The 21,130-nt window shown below is 43.4% G+C and overlaps 1 protein-coding gene across 4 annotated transcripts in view; it reads left to right on the forward strand.

Moving 5' to 3' along the window:
* Positions 1-21,130, forward strand: part of LOC136576513 (neurabin-1-like) — a 96,695-nt gene that overhangs the window by 15,214 nt on the left and 60,351 nt on the right. For all 4 annotated transcript variants that reach the window (XM_066575845.1, XM_066575844.1, XM_066575846.1 and 1 more), the window contains exons 3-4: positions 13,820-13,952; positions 15,617-15,737. In XM_066575845.1, the coding sequence (XP_066431942.1) occupies positions 13,820-13,952; positions 15,617-15,737 (254 nt within the window). The remainder of the gene's footprint in view (positions 1-13,819; positions 13,953-15,616; positions 15,738-21,130) is intronic.

Genomic DNA, 21,130 nt, shown 5'->3' on the forward strand with positions numbered 1-21,130 from the left:
AATCGGAAGGAATAGCTGTTGGCCAATGGCTACCTAAGGTGTATGGCCACCTTTTTTTTAGACCCTCCAGGTTCCAGGCAATGAGAACTTCAATCAACTTTAATGAAACCTAGCTTAAAACTTAAGTACCAGCAAGAAATGTCTATAGATTTCTGAAGGCCAAACGAAAAAAATAAAATAACTGAACCAAGGGCGCAGGATCTGAGTGTAGTAAAACCAACTGAGAAAGTGATGTGAGACTCGCCTGATCAGATGGCCAGTTTCATCCCATTGCTTCTAGTCGTTTCTTGTACAAATGAGAATAGGGCTGATCCCTCTGCACGGTGACAGCCCTTCAGATATTTGTAGACAGCTATTAAGTCTCCTTTCAGCCTTCTTTTTGGCAAGCTAAACATTCCCAGATCCTTTAACTGTTCCTCATAGGATATGATTTGCAGAACCTTCACCATCCTGGTAACTCTTCTCTGAACCTACTCCAGTTTGTGTGTCTTTTTTAAAGTGGGATGCCCAGAACTGGACAGAGTATTCCAGATGAGGTCTGACTAAGGAAGAGTAGAGGGGATAATTAGCTCATGTGATCTAGTCTTTGCTTCTCAACACATCCCAGAATTGTTTGCCTTTTTGGCTGCTGCATCACATTGTTGACTCATGTTCAGTCTCTGATCTATTAGTATTCCCAAGTCTTTTTCACATGTGCTGCTGCTTAGCTCAATTCCTTCTATTCTGTATGAGCTTTTTTCATTTTTCTTGCCCAGATTTAGGACTTTGCATTTCTCCTTGTTAAATGCCATTCTGTTAGTCGCCGCCCACTGTTCAAGCTTTTCTAGATCTTTTTGAATATTCTCTCTCTCTTCCCTAGTGTTAGCTATCCTTCCTAGCTTTGTGTCGTCAGCAAATTGGATCAGTTTCCCATCCATTCCCTCCTCTAGATCATTTATAAAAATGTTGAACAACACTGGTCCTAGGACAGAGCCTTGTGGTACCCCACTTGATACATTCTTCCACTTGGATGTGCAGCGATGTATGATTACTCAGCCAGTTGTGGATCCACCTAACAGTTGCCTTGTCAATCCCACATTTGGTCATTTTTTTTTTTTCCAATAAGGATGGTATGAGATACTTTGTCAAATGCTTTACTAAAGTCACACTAAAACTGTACATTTGGATTGCTGAGAATGCCGTGTGTTTGAAGCGCCCTAAAATGTGTGGTCTTCAAATGCAAAATCCACTTGAGATTTTTGGGCTGGGTTCCCACAGGACAGAAATCTTGCGGCTTGGATGCACTGAAAAGCCGCAGCTTCAAAACCCGTGGAATTTCGCCGTGGGTTTTGGAGCGGTTCGGCTTCTTGCATTCCGTTGCGACTTTCTCTTGCCATAGAGAAGAGTGAGGCCGCAACAGAAAAAAAAAAAGAATCTACATGCTGCGGTAGTCAATTCCGCGCCGCATTGCTAGTTCCATCCGGCTTTGCCGGAACGGATTGGCCTACCCACGTGGACGAGATTTTTGCAAAATCTCATCCACATGGCTGGCTAATCCCGGGATTAGGAGCTGCGGGCGGATTTGCCGTGCAAACATTTTGCATGGAATTTCCGCGGCAAATCCGTCCCATGCGAACCCAGCCTTACAGATTTCATTGACCTATGTGAAACATCAGGACACTACTAACGGTAAAACTGAACCTACCCATAACGCTCATGCACACCATCAAGGAGAAGTTTGGATTCCATCTGACAGAAGGTTTGGAAAAGGTCTTTCTGATGTAAGAGTACTAGATCGATATCTGTCCTTGGCTCACCATAACCACTCTTCGTTCAAAGACAGTTGCTATCTTTGCAACTTTTTGTTTCCGCTACCCCCAACACTCTGGGACTGGGATCACACAAACGGGTTCTAATTGCAAATGGTCACGTATACGTGCGGTTTTCTGTGTGGATGTATGTATATGGACACGGTAAGAAAGATGGCAAGCAGGGGATGAAATAAGAAAGTAGCCTTTGGAACAGGATACTGCTCTCTAGGTTTGGCTGGTTTTTATACTACTTATTTTGGAATAAGCCCCGTCATGACACTTCGTCGTGGTGCACCGTAAGCTCGGTCTGCCGGATCCACATCACTTTTCCACCTTGTTCTGAAGCGACGCCATGTCTTCAGACTTTGCTTTGTATCCTTGCTCTTGTCCACTTCCTTGCTGGAAACTTGCTACACCTCTATGATGTGCATCTCCTCTTATATATCTCCTTCTGAGGGCTAAATTCCACCCCCTTGCTAGGAATTTCCTGTACTGGTACAGAAGGTCCACCAACCTGCAATATAACATAATGTTACTTAAAAGGGTGTTCTAGAACTTCAACTAGGATCCTGAGGATAGGTCATCAGTAGTTAATTGACGGGGTTCACCGTTTGGGATCAGCTGATTGTTTGTCCTGCTATCAGCGCCAATAGTGTAATATCCAGCTTCGCTCTGGGATTGAAGCTGGCTATTGCGTTTCAGATGCTGATCGAGCCGCTTTACTGACAGCAGGTTAGAGGATCAGCTGATCGGCAGGCGTCCCGTCAATCAACTATTCATAACTTGCGTATTCCAAGGCTAGATCAATAGTTAAAGGTCTCAAAATGCCCCTTTAAAGAATGTGACCTCACAGCGCTGTAGCGGTAATCTATTTGTGACCTGCAGCACCTCCTATAACCGTCCTGAATGCCCCTTTTGCGCCTCCGCCTATAATATCGGATTTGCTATTTATGCAGACCTCCCCCTATAACAGAAGTTTTGCTGCTTTCTGTCTATTCTTAATTGCACCCTTAAAGCGTATTATAGGGTAAGAAAAATTCTATGCAGGCAATACCGGCCGAATGGTAGAAAAGGAAACCTTGTAGGGTTTATGCGTCGTTCCCGTGCAGACTACAAAGTGGGTCCGACGCCTTTAAACGCCGACTGCATGGCTGAATGGGGCCGTTCTTCTCAGCTTACTCCCTTGTAGAACTGCGCTTCTGTATTGGATAACAAATGACAGCAAGCCTATTGTCTGCCACTGTTTACTTGTTATGTGCAGCCGGATGGGAGCCAAAGTCAAGTGCGCCAGGTCGTACCGTTCCTTCTCCTGACTTTTAATATTCCTTATCCTGGTCTCCAAGTTAGAAATAATGCTGCTGCTTGCAGTACATACTGGCCCCAATCTATAAAGTAATATACATGTCTGGCTTACCTCTAGTACCTTCTGCAGCTCACATTTCATTTTTAGGCTACAGTTAACATAAAAACACATTCTTACTACTCGAAACTCTAAAATTAGTAACTTAACGGTGTAATTTTCGACTTTAAATATTGATGTCCTTTTCTTTAGGATTGATCATCCATATAAGATTGCTAAGAGTGCAGGATCCCCACCAATCGGCTGTTTTGAAGGAGGCCGTGGCTATTCAAGCAATAGCACTGTACATTTTGTAGTGGGTGTGTCTAGTATTACAGCTTGGTCTCCTTCACTTAAATGAGACTGAGCTTCATAAAGGCCGTTTTGATCAATGAACTTGGCATCACAGGTCACAGAAAAGGCTGTAGTGATCACCGCAAGCATTGTGGACCCTTCAAATGGCCAAACATGTAATCCGCAGTGATTCTATGTAAATACACTTATTGCGATTTAATTGGTTGCAGCTCATAACACACAAAACTCGCATTATTAACTCGCTAGTGCGAAAACACCCTTAACACGAGAACAAATGGTTACGTTAACCTGAAACGGACCATAATTTGTGGCATGTCCTTTGTTGGCGCGTATTACGTGCGCATACATGACAAGCTAGGGCACGCAATAAGTACAGATGCACAGGATATGTGTGTAGTCTGCAGGTGAACACAGTCGCGTGAGCCTCGGCGTTAGAATGCACGGAATAATGTAACCATTTTGTATCCGTAGCCTTAACAATTTTTCCAAAAACTAATATAATATATAGTATGCCTTTTCAAGCCAAAATGGAATTGTGTCGGTGTTAGAAATACCGAAGTGAGGAGAGCAAACGGGAAGAATTATTTGCATAAATCACTATATTTATTGCCCGATCCTGGACTAAATATTTTGTAAAGTTTTTAAATCTACTTTTTTTTCTTTTTTGCACAAAGGAAAGTAAGAAAGTGGGAAATTATACTTTTAAGCACAGTTTAATCGCAGTTAAAGCAAAAAAAACAAACAAAAAAAACCCTTTTCCCAGTTGACTTGCAGTGTTGCAGTGACCCGAAGCGGGTCGTGGGTACCTCCAGGCATTAAGTTGTCATGGAAATGGTAAATGTTTCCAGCATAACACATGAATCCTGTAAAGCATTAGTCAGTGATGTCAGTGGCCAGAGCCGGCGGGCGCTGATCCTGGAGTTACTTTGTATTCCCCCCTTGTGTACTATTCCCAGCACCGTCGCTGCAGAGACCCGAGCGGACATCTGCGCTCTTATGCCTTCTCTACTTGTAAAGCACGCTGGCTCAACCAGAGCATATCATTTGGGATTTTCTTGGCTTCCCTTTTTACTAAGAGGCTTTTGGTATATAAAGGAGCATTGTGTGCCATAGCTGAGGTATTCCTTAGCAACCACTCACATTCTTTCTGCAGAACGCTGGCAGCAAGTACTGTAGATTGTAATGGCGTTACTTGTCGCACTGGAGGAACCGCCGGTGTCCTGTCATGTATCCAGGGGTTTTAGTTTTTAAAGGATTTTTTTTTTTTCCTCTTATAAAGTGGCGTATCACTATATGCTATCATTTTGATTGGCGAGGGTCCCCCCTTCCCACCCTAAGCAGAAGAGTCTCTTTAATAAAAAAATTTTTTCCCCCCTGCATAGATGGCCGCTGGGAACTGCATTACTGCCTCACTCACTCGAAGGGAGCAGTTAGCAGTTTCCTTGCCCAGCAGGTTGGTAGGTCACCTCTGTGAAGGGGCGATAGCGCTCTAACCAGCGTTGCAGCCCTTTAGTTCTCAAGATTGGTGGAATCCCCTAAAATCAGACTCCAGGCGATCATAATGTGATGTATTGTACCATGACCATATGCCCTAACTTTGCAAGATGAGAAAAACTTGAAGTTGAGAAGGGTGCACATAGTTTGCTTTTTTTTTTCAATGCTATTTTTGCAGATTATATAGTAAACTTAAAAGGAGCTGCCTGCTTTAAGCTAAACCACTTAATTCTTCCTTTCGAGTTAATAAGGGGGCTCAGAATCTTCATCACTTGGCCAGAGTAGAGCAGTTACGGAAAACAAACCCTCTCTTTATACACATAGTATAATTCTTAATTTTTCCTTTAGAGGTGCTGTAGAGAAAGTTCACACTTACTTGCTCCCCAGCTATCACCACAGATTAAAGGGGTTGTCTCGTGAAAGCAAGTGGGGTTCAGCACTTCTGTATGGCCATATTAATGCACTTTGTAATATACATCGTGCATTAAATATGAGCCATACAGAAGTTATTCACTTACCTTCCCTGCGCTGGCGTCCCCGTCTCCATGGCTCCGTCTAACTTCAGCGTCTAATCGCCCGATTAGACGCGCTTGCGCAGAAGGGTCTTCTGCCTTCGGGTCTGTTCGGCAGCAGCGGCGTTCTGGCCCCGCCCCCTTCTACGCATCATCGCGTAGCTCCGCCCTGTCACGTGTGCCGATTCCAGCCTCTTGCTTTCGCGAGACAACCCCTTTAAGGTAAAGTTAAAGTCCCCTGGTGCAAGCGTGAGTCGTGACCGACTTCTACGGTGATGTCCCAGCGTGACGTTTTCTTGGCAGACTGTTCCTGCGGGGTGGTTTGCCTTCCCAAGTCATCTTTACCCTCCAGCAAGCTGGGTACTCATTTTACCAATGGAAGGCTGAGTCAACCTTGAGCCGGCTACCTAAACCATGTGGGGATTGAACCCGCAACCTTCAGGTCGTAAACGAGAGCTTAGGACTGCATACTGCTGCCCCACACAAGGCTCCTGTCCCCAGAGATTATTAATCAAAGAAAAAGGAACATGTGATGGATATCTGTGCAGAGCCTAAAGGGACCTTTACATTGTATAACTGTTGGGCACACAAGTACCTGGCAACCGTTCAGTGGCTATCACTCCTGTGCTTTCATACAGGGGCAATAGTCTGTCAGAGAATACAGGAAGAGCGGAACAGAGATCTCTTCCAACCGCGTGCCTCTGTTCACTCCAAACAGTCGTTCAGAGATTGAGCAGCAGCTATGTACATGGAGTGAGAATCCGCTCAGTAGTCCTGTTTCATTGTACGAGTGGCTTCTTGTTTAGTGCCCTGTTGCAGACCAATAGTTGCACATAATTGCTTTTTTGAGCGACTGGATGGGCCAATAGTCCCCTGAATAAAGGGATCGTCTGAGTTAAGGAAACCTGTCACTCAGTCCCCCGTGCCTTTTTAAAATAACAAATCGGCGGTTCTCCCCCACTCGTCCTCCCACGATTGACTCTAGTCTCCTTGTGACGTCCCTTTGCAGGCTGCAGTCGCCTAACCCCTTGTACAAACAATCCGCAGCAGCCAATGACAGCGCTCAGCGATCATGGCTGAGTGCTGTCATTGGCTGCTACAGCAGGTTTACAGAATGTCACAGCAGCCTGTAAATACAGTGGCGAGCAGACAACCCCTTTTTAAACTTTTGCTGATCAAACAATGGAAATAGTAACAAGTTTTTAGGCCTCTGACTAACTTTTATACTAGTCAGAGGCCTTTCTTGTTTTTTAGGCAACTTTTAACCCATACGGTGCTTGGTCCTCTGCTTTAATCCCGGTTGATAGTAAATATACAGCATTGGATTAAAGCTCCTGCAATCTAGCAGGCCGGGTCTTCGGCTTTCAGACCCGAGGAGGAGACGGAAGCTGTTTTGTCTGAGTTGTGTTAGAAGGAAAGCGAAGGAGACTGCCAAACCTCCTGGGATGCACAAGATCATTTTTGGATGCAGGTTCTCGGCCTTTGTAATGAACGCGGATCAACAAAGCATGTCGATCAACTCTTGTCTACTGCTGTGCTCCTATGACAGAGGGTCGCTAATATGGGGACACAATTGTTAAGACGTTCTTTCATCCCTATACAGATGGCATTCGCCAGCAGCACATCCCGCTGTCTATACGACATATAGAGCTAATATAGGTCTGCGCAAAAGATCCATTGATCAAAGTTCGTCAGTGGATTACCGGACTATTTTTTTTTTAGATGAGCCAATTTATTGGGCAAGTGAATGTTTAGGCCAACTTCTGTGCCCGATCAGCAGTCCGTGTGGTAGAGCCTTTAATGGAAAAACTTTTGGCATGTTATGTACTTGAGAATTATCATTTATTGATACTCTGTAACGCCATTTAAAATAATCTGTAATGATCGTTTATACACACAGAGTTTGTGCTAATGATTGTTGCTCATGGTGCAAAGTACAGTAAATGGCTTTTAGCTGTCTAACGGCCATACAATAAGCTGACTGTGTTTTGCCCAGTGCTTGGCATGTCATACCTGTGGAATGCGCTCCTCCTCATTTGTCTACATTCCTTCTTCCTAGCTCATGAATCCATACACACCCTTCAGCACTTGTAGGACAGGTGAGAGCTTCCGGCCTTTGCTCTCTACAGCCTAGGAACATAATAGAGCGTAATAAAAATAAAATAAATCTTATTTGTATAGCGCCAACTTATTCTACAGCGCTTTCAAGTAATTTATTTATTCGCCCCCCCCCCCCCCCACCGAATCCTTGAGCCCTCACAGATATAAGGCGTGTTGAGTATGAAGCCCTATATATGGTTATTACTTGGGTAGTAAATGGCGTATCATTGGTGGCTTTCTGTGCTTCTTGTCCCTTCTTGCCAGTGAACTGTTGTCCAAACTTGTTAAGATTCTCGAATGGTAGTGTGCATGTTTATGGTGGAGTCTGCAGAAGTAATTGCAATTGAGCTGTTGACTATACTTGTATGGCCAGCTTTTAAGTAACCTTCGAGTTCTGGCTCTCTTCAGACTTCTATGCTCTTTGGTAGTGCAAGTAACTTTTTGCACCAATCCAGTTATAGACTATGTTGTACCTCTTCCAGTAGAATACTTTAGGTGTTGTATGGTATGGGATCTAGCAAAAAAAAAAAAAAAGTTCATGCAGTGTTGCAGGAGGCAATTCAAGAAAACCCTCACAACCTACCATAATCGTCGCCCCTTTGTTACTGACCTATAGGAATAAAATTAATCCGGATTACGAACTGCTTGTATAAACTCTAAAGCTCTAAATGCTGTGGACTTTCCATGCGTAGAGACTGGACGGAACATCGCTGGCTAATCTGCCCTGTGTAAACATGGCCCTATTCTTCCTTTCCTGGCCCAGTGCTGCGGGTAGGAGCTACCGTAGATTTCCTGTGCCACAGCAGAACGTTAACCCTTTGCAATCCACTGTGACGTCCTCCAACATTCTGATTTGAAGCCTGTACAGCTCCGATGTCGGAAGACGTCCGGCAGGGTATTCTTACTGTATATTACTGGCCGCTCTGTTTTTCGGGGGCCTCTCCGGGATGTCACATGCTGCAGTACTGGCTCTAACCAGCAGATGGTGCCATTGTAAAATGGCAGAAAGAAAGAGCCCCACCCCCTTCCCAGGAAACCCTGAATCCAAAATTGGATTGCAAAGGGTTAATACATAAAATTGAATTTCTACACTTATAATCTTTTATAAAGCCTGCGTCTCCGTTTATTGTTCTAACATAGATGCTTTCTCATTACTAATGCAACCCAAATCTCCCCCACCAATTGAGGCAGTAATGAGTCAGAGTCTTGGGCCAGCCCTTTGTGCCATAGCCATTCCTTAGATGCCAGTGGTAAGAGACTTTGACAACCCTTCTTCCCACACCCACCATTTACGGTAACAGGATCTGAAAAACAGCTGCTTTTGAAAGAATATATTTTTAAGTGAAGTAGAACATGCACAATGTGTTATTACCAGGAATGTAGACGCATTAAATATTTCTGATTCTGCGGTCCCGCTGGTATAATCCAGGAGTAAGTGATGATATTCTAGGAAATGCTATAGCCTGTGATATATAGCATGCTCCGCTCACATTACTTGGGGCTTTCTTTTTGGCAGACTTCAATATTACAAGGTCTTTCTCTCCTTCCGAAAAGTTCGTTCAGTACGATATTTTTATTTTTTTTGTCTCTCTGTGCAATGTATTAGTAATGTTGATGAATTGGAGACTGAGTAAAAATGCGATTCATGGCCTGGACCACCCATACGATAGATTGAGTAATCACGTCTATCATTGTCTCAGGCAAACAGTCAAGATACTGGGAGCTCCTCTCAAACTGGGCAATAGTTTCCTGTACTAAACTCAAAACTGTAGCAGACAACAACTGTAGACGTGTCATGGAAAACTTTTTTAGTTTTGTGTGTGTTTTTTTTTTTTTGTTTTTTTTTTTTTTTTTTTTTTTTTACTTCTCTTCTTAACCTGCTTGGCCAAGAACCGCATTGATGTGTAGCGTGAACACCGTCTCCAGACCCACATTTACTATGGGAGCTGTTCTCTACCCTATGAATCTATATTTTGGATGTATAGACCCTCGCAGTTCTATAAGCAAGGCTTCTAGTGAAGATTTTCTTTGTGATTAAAAAAACCCATTGAAATTTTTTTTTTTTTAAAGAATCCATGAGGAAGTGCTACATGTAGCCCTATCAAAACTGAAGTCTTGAGAGGTATAATGTAGGCTCATAGACTTGTATTTGTGCCAATAGTATATTAGTGTGTATGAGGCTTTATGCTGATTCGCACAGTCAAAATATGGCCGTAGCACCATCCCCCAACGCTCCTACCAAACCAAACTTGGATCACTATAGGGTTTAATACAGTCCAAGGTTTCGGTTCACACCTTGTTGTTGGTGAACATCCAGCTTTTTGTCGGAGTTCTGTTTGAATGCTCCTAAATAGAGATGAGCGAACTTACTCGTTTAGGGTGTTTTTGCACTCGAGCACCGCTTTTTCCGAGTAACCAACTACTCGGGCGAAGAGATTCGGGGGGCACCGGGGGTTGCAAAGGGGAGTGGGGGGAGAGAGAGCTCCCCCCCTGTTCCCCACTGCTACCCCCCCGCTCCACCACGCCACCCGAATCTTTTCATCCGAGTAGTCAGTTACTCGGAAAAAGCGGTGCTCGAGTGCAAAAACGCCCTAAACTAGTAAATTCGCTCATCTCTACTCATAAACCATAATGGAGCCATTGATTTGTAAGAAGTCAATCTGAGACCTGAAGTGCATTGCACTTGAGGGTCCATTCACATCTGCATCAGAGGCTCTGTTGGGAGCTTTCGGGACAGATCTGCAGGAATAACCCAGACTAATCGCACCGCATGCTGGGACAGAATGCTGGAAGCCAGTTGGACTCCTATATAGTCATGAGTCTGTTCGGCTCTGTTATATCCTGTTCCTTTTTGGTTTTTATATATTTTTTTTTTTCACCAAAGAAACCATTTTGGGTAAAGAAAGTGATTTCCACTTGTGCTTATGCAATAGCCAATGTTATAACTGGCAAAAGTTTGTTAAAAAACTGAGGTTTAGGTGATAGAACCCCCACCGATCGCTGAAATTAAGTTGCAGAAGCTGATTTGCGTGCCGTGTGCAGTAGCTGAAGACTGGCTACCGATCGGCCAAGGGACCTTTTTGACTCCATTTGAATAATGCATCTGTATACTTCCATTAAATGTTCTCTCAATGCTCTGGATGATTAGAAGTGGCAAAACTTCAGGTACCAACTATTCAATGCTTCAACTAGCTGTTATCTACTGTCTTATTTCAGGCTGTCGGGGCCCTAACAAAAACCTGTTTACAGAGCTCTAACCTTGCCTTCAGCCTTAAATGGGTTGTCCCACTTTAGCTGTTTTGATGCAGGAAGCGGACGGCTCTGGACATTGCAGAGCGGCCCAGGTTGGTACTGCAGGATAATTCCCATACACTTCAATAGGACTCAGTCTACACTACCAACCCAGTACACCATTCAACATACAGAACTGTCTGCCTCCTGCAGCAAAACCACTATAATGGGGACAATCCCTTTAAAGGCTATGGTCGTCCCCCCCCCCCCCCCCCCCCCCTTTTTTTTTTCTTCTCTTCACTTAAATGCATGTATTTTGGGCTGACAATTATTTTTGGAATGGGGTTTCATTAAACATTTGGCACCATTTGTCTTCTGCAGCTTCTACTTATCACTGTACATAGAAACAGCAATAGATCTGTCAGTGTGCTGGACTGACCACTTGGTTTACCTCTGCTCTCTTCTGTCCTGCATATTAGCTAATTTATGGCCACCACAAAGCTGCTTTGGGAGTCATAAATAAGCTGATTAAAAAGTGCAGAGTAGAATAAAGAGGCCTCAAAACCCAGCCATCAGTCCAGCACACTGACGGATCTCCTCCTGAGACTTATGGGCCATTTACAAGGGATGAAATTTGTTCAAACTGACAAATTTGATCAATAATTGTGCAATGTAAAAGCAAAAAAAAAAAAACGCTCCTTTTTCGTTCTCAAGTTTTAATCGCTGACTTTCAATTAGCATAACAACTATCTTAGGATTACGGGCTTGTCATTCTGTGTAAACTCTCAGCGCTGTGCGAGAAGCCCGCATTAAAGTCTGTCAGTGTAAACGCCCTGCATGAGCGCTAACGGCATTAATTATGACGTCCGCGCTTGGCAGGCATCCCGTGTAAAAGGAACTATATATCAATATACAGTGACATAATGAAAGGCTTTTAAAAGCCCCTCCACTCCCATCCCCTCATCCCAAAGGTGTCAACAAAAGAAAATTGTTCCACCCTCGCATTATACATGGCATGAAGTTGTTGACCTGATCTTCACTCCATCATGATTCTTGACACTAATGTGTAAACAAGACCCCAGTAAATGAGATGTAGCATACAATGGGTAGGTTACCAGCAATGTCTAGTCACCAATTATCCTAGATGCCTAGCCTACGGCCGAGGCGCCGCCCGTAGATGCCTAGCCTACGGCCGAGGCGCCGCCCGTGGATGCCTAGCCTACGGCCGAGGCGCCGCCCGTGGATGCCTAGCCTACGGCCGAGGCGCCGCCCGTGGATGCCTAGCCTACGGCCGAGGCGCCGCCCGTGGATGCCTAGCCTACGGCCGAGGCGCCGCCCGTGGATGCCTAGCCTACGGCCGAGGCGCCGCCCGTGGATGCCTAGCCTACGGCCGAGGCGCCGCCCGTGGATGCCTAGCCTACGGCCGAGGCGCCGCCCGTGGATGCCTAGCCTACGGCCGAGGCTCGGCGCACCATGCGACCTGCCCTATAGCTATACAGTTGTGTAAGATTTGCTTTGACTCATATTGTCTGCACATCAAGAATTAAAGCTGTGGAGATGTTTGTGCGGCTGAGTAGCTGCTAACTCATCTTGTGACCAGAGTATGCCCCGCTGTCTGAGAACACTCATCTATCCATGTCTGGCAGGTAATTGCAAAACCCAAAAGGATTTCCGCGTTTTTCCTTTGTAAAAACAAACATTCATCTCTGCCCGGCTTTATTTGTAAGACGAGATTGTTCTTGTGGTTATTATATTGCTGCTGCGCTTTAGCAACTTTACATAAGATCTGTTTTGACTTGTTTGCTACTGCAGATATATCAAAATAAACTTTAATTTCCTGTTGTGTGTTTTTTTTTTTTGTTTTTTTTAATCTAAAGGAAGCCTTTTGTAAATCTTATACTCTGCGAGGGGAAAAATAAAGTTTAAGGCAAACCTTCCCGTATGAAAGGTGGATGTTCTGACAACAATAATGGAACTCTGTTGTGGACGAACAATCGTTCATCCCCCACAGAGTCTAAACCGGCCTGTATAAAGGCCAGGTAGACAAGCGTTGATCGCTGCTCGTCATCGGGACCCTATGTGTATATGTGAAGGGACCTTTTTGTACCAAATTTTTTTTTCCTTGCGTGTAAATAACATTTATGTACCAATTGTAACTCTATAGTGAAAAATAATATCTGAATTCGATCAAAGGTGTGATGTGATGATGCATGGCTCTCTGTGCATGGGGGTTTATAGGGTTTGCAGTTTAATAACCAAAGTTGACGCTTGAGAACTTCATTGTTTGGCAAAAGTTTTTGTTTTTAATATTTCGCTGGGTACTGCCATGGGGTCAGTGTGGATGCCGAGGGTGTATCTACCACAGGAATGGTCTTGTGATGGATACATGGCTTATTACAGCATGTGTTTTCAGCGCTGTGATGTCTAAAAATTCCTGCTAGGGTCTGTCAAAACTTCTGAAATGAAACAATAGATGTGCTTTTTTTCAGCCCATTTCCATGGGTGGAAATCCGCGGTGTTGCCCTGCAGCTATAAGGATCTATTTGAACCTAATAGCACAATGCTCACAGTGCATAATTCCACCGTGACGTTCCGGCCGCGTTATGTGATGCGGGTGTCGGTGGGCGAGGAAACTTTTTTTCACGCTATCTACTGCTGTGCTACAGCAGCAGATGGCGTGACGGATGGCTTCCATTGACTGCAATGGAAGCCGTCCACGCGTACGGCCGCGGCAAATAGAACATGCCACAAGTGATTTCACGGGGCGGAATTCCACACCGTGAGCATTGCGCTATTAGATTCAATAGAACCTAATAGCTATGGGGCAACGCCGCGTATTTCCGCCCGTGGGAATTAGGCCTAAGATCTCTGCTTGCAGTCACTCAACTGTGAGCAATTGCTAAAGTATATTGGAAATAACATTTTGCTAAAATAGTGGAAGAGAAAGTGTATATGAAAGTGTGCTGATATAATACATACGTTTGTCTTCTATCCCAAGTCCAAATGCAATACGTTTATTATATTTCCTTCATATCCAGGTATTCCCTACATTTTCCAATGAAGATTATGACCGCCGTAATGAAGAGGTGGACCCGGTTGCTGCTTCTGCTGAGTATGAGTTGGAAAAAAGAGTGGAAAAGATGGATGTTTTCCCTGTCGAAATTGAAAAAGGTACCGTAGATAATTTTTTTAAAACTATTCTGCTAGAAATACAATACAAAAATTATTTAAAAGCCCTGCAGTGATATGTAAACTAGCCCAACCTGCACTTCGTTTAGGTTATGCTCCATTGCACATTTTAATGGGTTTCTTTCTCCTATGTAGCCATTCTAATGCATTTTCTAGTATAGTATATACCTGGAGCTCCTCGGCTGTTGAGGTGCTACAATTCCTTGCAAGCTGGGAACTTCAAATTACATAACTATCATTAGATACCTTTTTTTTTTTACCAGAGCAGACAAATTATCAGAACATAAGGGATACTTAACGGTACACAACTAGTACATACAGCACATTCTCTCTACTTTCAGACTGAGTGTTTATCTCTAGGTCCCTTGACTAGTGGGACTTCTGGAGAAGTACAGTAAGGGTTGCCCTTCCTGATTTGTTGACCGTACCTCACTAGCGGTTGAAAGCTACCATCCTATATATCATATAAAAATTGATAAAGTAGTTGGATGTTTTGAAGCAGTCGGTTGGTACGGCCACGAGATAACGGGCACTTCTTGGAGCTAGGGGATTGCTGATTCTTACCTATATCAAAACCCCAAGTGTACATTTCTCGTCATATGTTTTTGGTCTGTCCAATTTTAATTTTAAGGTTCTTTAATAAAGTTAGTAGGTTTTAATAAATTCCTTCACCTGTGACTAAAGCTATTCGGTAGGGTTCAGGTCGGGACTCTGTGCAGCCAGTCCAATCATGGAACATCCATATCTCTAAACCAACGTAAAACAGGGTTGGATTTGTGACAAGGCACCTTGTCTTGTTGGAAGTATTGCTGACCATTCTCCGAGTATTGCCTTATTGTTGGCAGTACATTATTGTCTAGAATGTCAAGGTACACCTCCGTGTTCATGGTTATTGCCACTACAACCAATGGACTGAGACCATGCCACGTCAAACATTCCCAGACCATAACAGAACCTCCGCCATACTTAACGGTTGGCCAAACTCTCAGGCAAAAAGCATTCCCCAGCATCCTCCACACCCAGGGACGTCCATCTGATTTGAGGATGGAGTAGTGTGATTCATCACTCCATAGAACGTTATTCTGTTGCCCAACTGTCCAGTGATTACTTGCCCCATTGTAGATGGGCTGATGCATTGCGCTTCATCATGGACAGCTTGTGTGCAGCAGTATAACCCGTATATCCAGTAGGGTGCAGTTTCCATCACAAACTATGACTGCCACCTCCGAGCGTCTGCATCTTATGTAGCGTGGATTAGGACAGGTGATATGCTAATAAGACACTATCTAGTCTACTGTTAGGGCTGTCCAAATATTTTGGTAGGATAGTGCACTTAGATACTTGATTTGTCAATGGTTTTTGTCTGTTCCAGAAATGTTCTGTGTTCATTGACAAGAATGAGTAATAAAACTAACCGTACATGTAAGGATGCAATGTATAGGATCTGTTAATGTTAAGTTGGTTGATTTTGTTTAGTCATTGTTGTACATGGCAATTGTTAAAAATTTATTTCCCACCATTTCTGATTCTTACCACCTTCTGGTGATGGGTGTGTCCTATGTTTAATAGTTTATGTACTGTGTATTCTGGGGGTCAGTATATCTCTGCCTCTGTTTTTCTTGCTGATGTGCTTTATCTCTGCCCAGGTGACAGCGGCCTTGGAATCAGCATCATTGGTATGGGGGTTGGCGCTGACCAGGGCTTGGAAAAGCTGGGAATATTTGTGAAAACTATTACAGAGGGAGGATCTGCTCAACGGGATGGGCGGTAAGTAATTGGTTGTAGGGTATTGTTGGTCTTTTACTTTGACTAGTTTTAACTCTATTGGCACAAAAATGTACATTAGCTTGATAACAAGCCATTGTCATGGCCAATATTCTACAAACTCTTTAGCAAAGCTTTCAGTTTGTGTATGTATGTATATACAGAACAGGATCCGTTCCAGGAAGCTGTTTGCGGGAACATTTGTTCTTATGTCCGAACAAATGCTTTTATGGAGGGTGAACGCAAGCCGTGCTGCAGAATTGACGACTGCATTTAAAGTGTTAACAGTTCTGACAAGCGGCATGGCTTGTTGGAGCTGCTGCCAGGTGTCGGCTGTAAGAAACTGCCTGCACCCAATGTCCGGGGGTCCCACACGGCCTCCCGCAATAAGATCACGGAATGTCATGTGGTTGCCACGGCAGCCGGGGGGGCCTTCTGAAAGGCCCCAGCGCTGCCTATGCAGAGTGCCTATCAAGTCATGCCTATGGCACAACTTGATAGAAGCCTGTCCAATTGCTGCACATTATGATGTCATGCCATGGCATTACATCATACTGCAGGACAGGCTTGTTCGTATCTTGTGAAGCTTGTAACTCGAATGTTCGCAAGTAGGGGTGTTTCTGTATATCTAATATAATTTGCTTAAGTAACTTTAAGGGATTTTCTAGGGCGCTAATATTGAAATCCTTAGGATAGGTAATCAATATCTGAGCAGTCAGGGTCAACTACTCTTGATTCTTTAGTGCTGCGGCCTCTTTGCTACATCCCAGGCACAGTGCTGTAGATTTCGTAGTGGTTGTGCCTGGTATAGCAGCTCCTTCTCATTCACAGGAATGGGATTGAGCTCTAGCCAGATAACAACTGAATGTGATGTCGCTGGCCTGAAAAGAGGCCACAATATTCCCCTGAGTGATGCAATCTCTTGAAACCGCTGATCAGTGGGGTCCTGAGTGATTAACCTCCCCCCACAATCCAATACTGATGACCTATCCCTAAGGATAGATCATTAGTATTGGAGTCCTAGAAAGTACTTTTAAAGAGGCTTTCTTGTATGGCATATCCATAGGGAGAATAAGAGCTGAAGTGGCTGTGTATATGCATAGCTCACTCTAAGTTTATGGGAGTTACTCCCACCTTATTTGGCAGAACAGGGGACCCTCGTTATTCCAGTGGGTGAGAATCTCAGAAGTAGAATCTAGACATTTTACTGCATATCCCACCATAAATTTCGCAGATGGAAAATCTCCTTTTTATATAGTAACTTATTTGAGAGCCCCATAAATCCCAGAAAGTGCGTAACCAATGCGCCTTGAAATCTCCTAATGGCTTTTACATTTTTTGGCCGTCTTTTATTGATCTCTTTTGAAAATTCTCCTTGCTGAACCATTTAAAAAAACAAAACAAGAAAAACCCCAAACAAATTTGGCTCCTGCTTTGACCTTATTTGCTCCTATGGTATTTAGTTTGTCTCAAGTCGGTAACATCTGGGACTGTGTAGACTTTTTTTTTTTTTTTTTAAAGAGGTATTTCCTTTACATAAAGTGATGGCATATCACTAGGATGATTGGTGGGAGTCCAGACTTTGGGGCCCTCACCGATTTTAGAGTGAACCAGTACTGCGGCTTCTTCAGTTTACCTTGCACGGCAGTTTCTTGCTACCCGCTGTGCAGGGTAATTGCAGCACTGAGAGGTTGGACTCCCACCCATCAAATATTAGACATGCCATCACTTTGAGATGGTAATAACTCTTTAATTTCCCTGAGCTTGCTTTGCAAACATTTGTTGCAGATAGCAGTTATTTTGCAGTACTATTAGAGTAGTCTGCGGATTCACAAGCCGTCATATCCTGTGGGTACAGTGTGGCAACTTTCCTAATAACCCTATATTGGAGAACGTAGCCTTTGGGCCTTTGCTGGACTCCTGCAGCTTGCTGGTTATTAGTAACAAAGTAATAGAAACTATTAGAAGTGCAGAATTGTCAGAAGCTTTGCCAAAGCGTTTTCAATCATTTTTGCATAATACAACAGAAGCCAAGGATCTTCTGTTCTCCGATGATGACCTGTAATTGCTCCCAATAATCCCAACACATTATTGCTTATTTAGAATTGCGTAGATCTATCTGGCAGCATGTTGTGGCTTTTGTTCTAATGGAAAGGGCAAACGTTATCGGAGACTAATGCACTTGATTGCAGCTTAGCTGCTGTACATAGGGATGCGACGGCCGTGCCTGGGAAACATTGAAGGACTATGGCCTTCATACGAACCCCTTTGTTTGGCTTATTACTGAGGACCTTTGGGGTTTGATCTCCACCAATCACGCTTTCTAAAGATAAGGCTATTAATGTATATTACTTGAAAACTTCTTTAGGGGACTCCTGTACTGAGTATCGAAGGACCTGTAACTTAGCGTCTTTGGGGTAGGTCTATGAGCTCAGACCCAATGTCAAGAATTAAGGTCTGGAAATGGCAGTAGGGGCTGTTTACATTGGGATTCTAGGTTGTGTTTGGTATCAAACAAATTTAAAGGGGTATTCCAAACTCATCCTATTATGACTGAGATGGGAATACCGCGTTGGGTGGCAGAACGCAAACGCACGAGAAAGCTGTGCTATACTGTTTCCATAACTCCTTTCCTTCTATGCGAGTTACGGTAGTGGCGTAAGGCGGCCTGCTCTGCTGTTTTTCATCATACTTAACCACCCCTGGCCACCATATGCAGCCAATTCAGGCTGGTTGGGTTCCCCTATCAGATTTTTATGGCATATCCTTGTGGATATGTCTCTTCACTCCCTTTTGCGTGTGCTGTGCACACGCAGCATTGTAAAGTCTCGTTTTCATATGGATACACTCATTCTATAAATATAGTTTTATATCTTGTCTAATGGAAATGTTTTCATTGCTGATGGCGGTGTGCAGTGATCGCCATACCCAAGATTGTAGCCTAACAGGACCCACTATATTAGAGGAGAGCTATCAGTCACACATGAAACTGAACTGTAGTCCTCTTATTATACCTCAATGAAATATTTTTGTCTCTATCTATTTAGTCTTAGTCCATAGCATGCGAGAAAAACACGGACTAGAGTACGGGACATTCAGTGTTCCATAGACCTCTGCAATTAATCAATCAATGAACATGGCAGACTGCTCACGAGTTTCACAGAGGCAGTCAAGGTCCAATTACTAAATTCACCACTGACTCTTTTGGACGGCAGACTAATAAGCTTAAAATTAAAATTTAACTTTTATTTATTCACTTAAAAAGTATGAAATAGACAAACAAACATACACATATATGTAGTGGATACTGTCTCACTTAGAGATCTCAATTCCTCAATCAAAGATTTCGGACAACTAGTGTGTCCAATTACTAGCAAGCTAATATAGTGTGTATATTTTATGCGTGCCCTCAGGTAGAGTGGCAATTCTGAATAATTCACAGGCCCTCGCGGCCACAAACACACCAGTGGCGGTCGATTTGTATGATATATTTTGACCGCAACAAGTGTTTAATAAGTGCCCTACGCGTTTTACCCCCAACCACACAGGGGCTCCTCAGGGGCCAATAGTTATACCAGGAATCAGTTTCTGGCAAGTTGTTATGGAGAACAAGAATGTCGTGCGAAGGTCAAATCACCTCCCTCACGTACGTATTAGTTAGTGATCAGCTAGTATGTTTCAAAATTATTTGTTAGTGATTAGCTGGTATAATCTTCCCACAAAAACAATCGTGGACAAAAAAAAAAATAAAAAATTATAATCTTTTGGGGAGTTACCCTGAGGAGTATTGTTATAGGCAGGGAAACCCCAATAGATATTAATACGTCCCTCTATGGTTTCTACTGCCTTTTCCTCTAAGGAGCTACTCCCTCACTGGTGACTCACTATAGGGAAGGTAGTAGCATCCAACGAGCAGTTGTTCTCCTTGGATATCTAATGCATCTACCTAACCTTCTCTCAGGAGTCAGTAGTGACAACCCACAATTGGTTATTCACCCTCTGTTTCGAAGATAAGAGACAGCGTTTAAAAGCAGATATCAGAAAATAAACAGACAAGTTTGCTGTTAGCCCACCATCAGGGCTGACATGCTGCATCTCTGTTTATTTATTTTCTGATATCTGCTTTTAAATGCTGTCTCTTATCTTAGAAACAGAGGGTGAATAACCAATTGTGGGTTGTCACTACTGACTCCTGAGAGAAGGTTAGGTAGATGCATTAGATATCCAAGGAGAACAACTGCTCATTGGATGCTACTACCTTCCCTGTAGTGAGTCACCAGTGAGGGAGTAGCTCCTTAGAGGACAAGGCAGTGGAAACCATAGAGGGATGTATTAATATCTATTGGGGTTTCCCTGCCTATAATAACAATACTCCTCAGGGTAACTCCCAAAAAGATAAATGTTTTTTATTTTTTTGGTCCACGATTGTTTTTGTGGGAAAGAGTATATCAGCTAATCACTAACAAATAATTTTGAAACATACTAGCTGATCACTAACTAATACGTACATGAGGGAAGTGATTTGACCTTCGCACGACATTCTTGTTCTCAATAACCACTTGCCAGAAACTGATTCCTGGTATAACTATTGGCCCCTGAGGAGCCCCTGTGTGGTTGGGGGTGAAACGTGTAGGGCACTTATTATACACTTGTTGCGGTCAAAATATATCCTACACAACGACCGCCACTGGTGTGTTTGTGGCCGGGAGGGCCTGTGAATTATTCAGAATTGCCACTCTACCTGAGGGCACGCATAAAATATACACACTATATTAGCTTGCTAGTAATTGGACACATTAGTTGTCCGAAATCTTCGATTGAGGAATTGAGATCTCTAAGTGAGACAGTATCCACTACATATATGTGTATGTTTGTTTGTCTATTTCATACTTTTTAAGTGAATAAATAAAAGTTACATTTTGATTTTAAGCTTATTAGTCTGCTGGTCCAAAAGAGTCAGTGGCAGACTGCTCACCAGTCATCCGACAACTGTGATGTCTACCGGAGATTTCTTTCCCTGCAAGGCGTGTTAACTATTGGAAATGCTGCATTCTACTGTGATGTGGGTAATAATAGCCCCCTTCCAGGTCAACCCATAATACAGGCAGTGAAGCCATATATACATAGTGTCAGACAACTCGGAGAAGCTACTGTATGAGCCACAATGTATTGGAACAAGACAGGGGGATACACGCAGCGTGTTTCAGAGGGCCACCCACCCTCTGCCTCATTTTTCAAGCAAATTGAGTGAAGATATGCCACTTGGAAACATAGAAAATTAACGGCAGAAAGACCACATATAACAAATTATCTGCCCTTGTACTATTCCTCTCTTGGGACAGATATATGCTTATTCCTGTCAGGTTTGAATTCATTCATTATTGATTTTCCAAACA

The sequence above is a fragment of the Eleutherodactylus coqui genome, chromosome 8 (assembly GCF_035609145.1).
Source record: "Eleutherodactylus coqui strain aEleCoq1 chromosome 8, aEleCoq1.hap1, whole genome shotgun sequence".
NCBI lineage: Eukaryota > Metazoa > Chordata > Amphibia > Anura > Eleutherodactylidae > Eleutherodactylus > Eleutherodactylus coqui.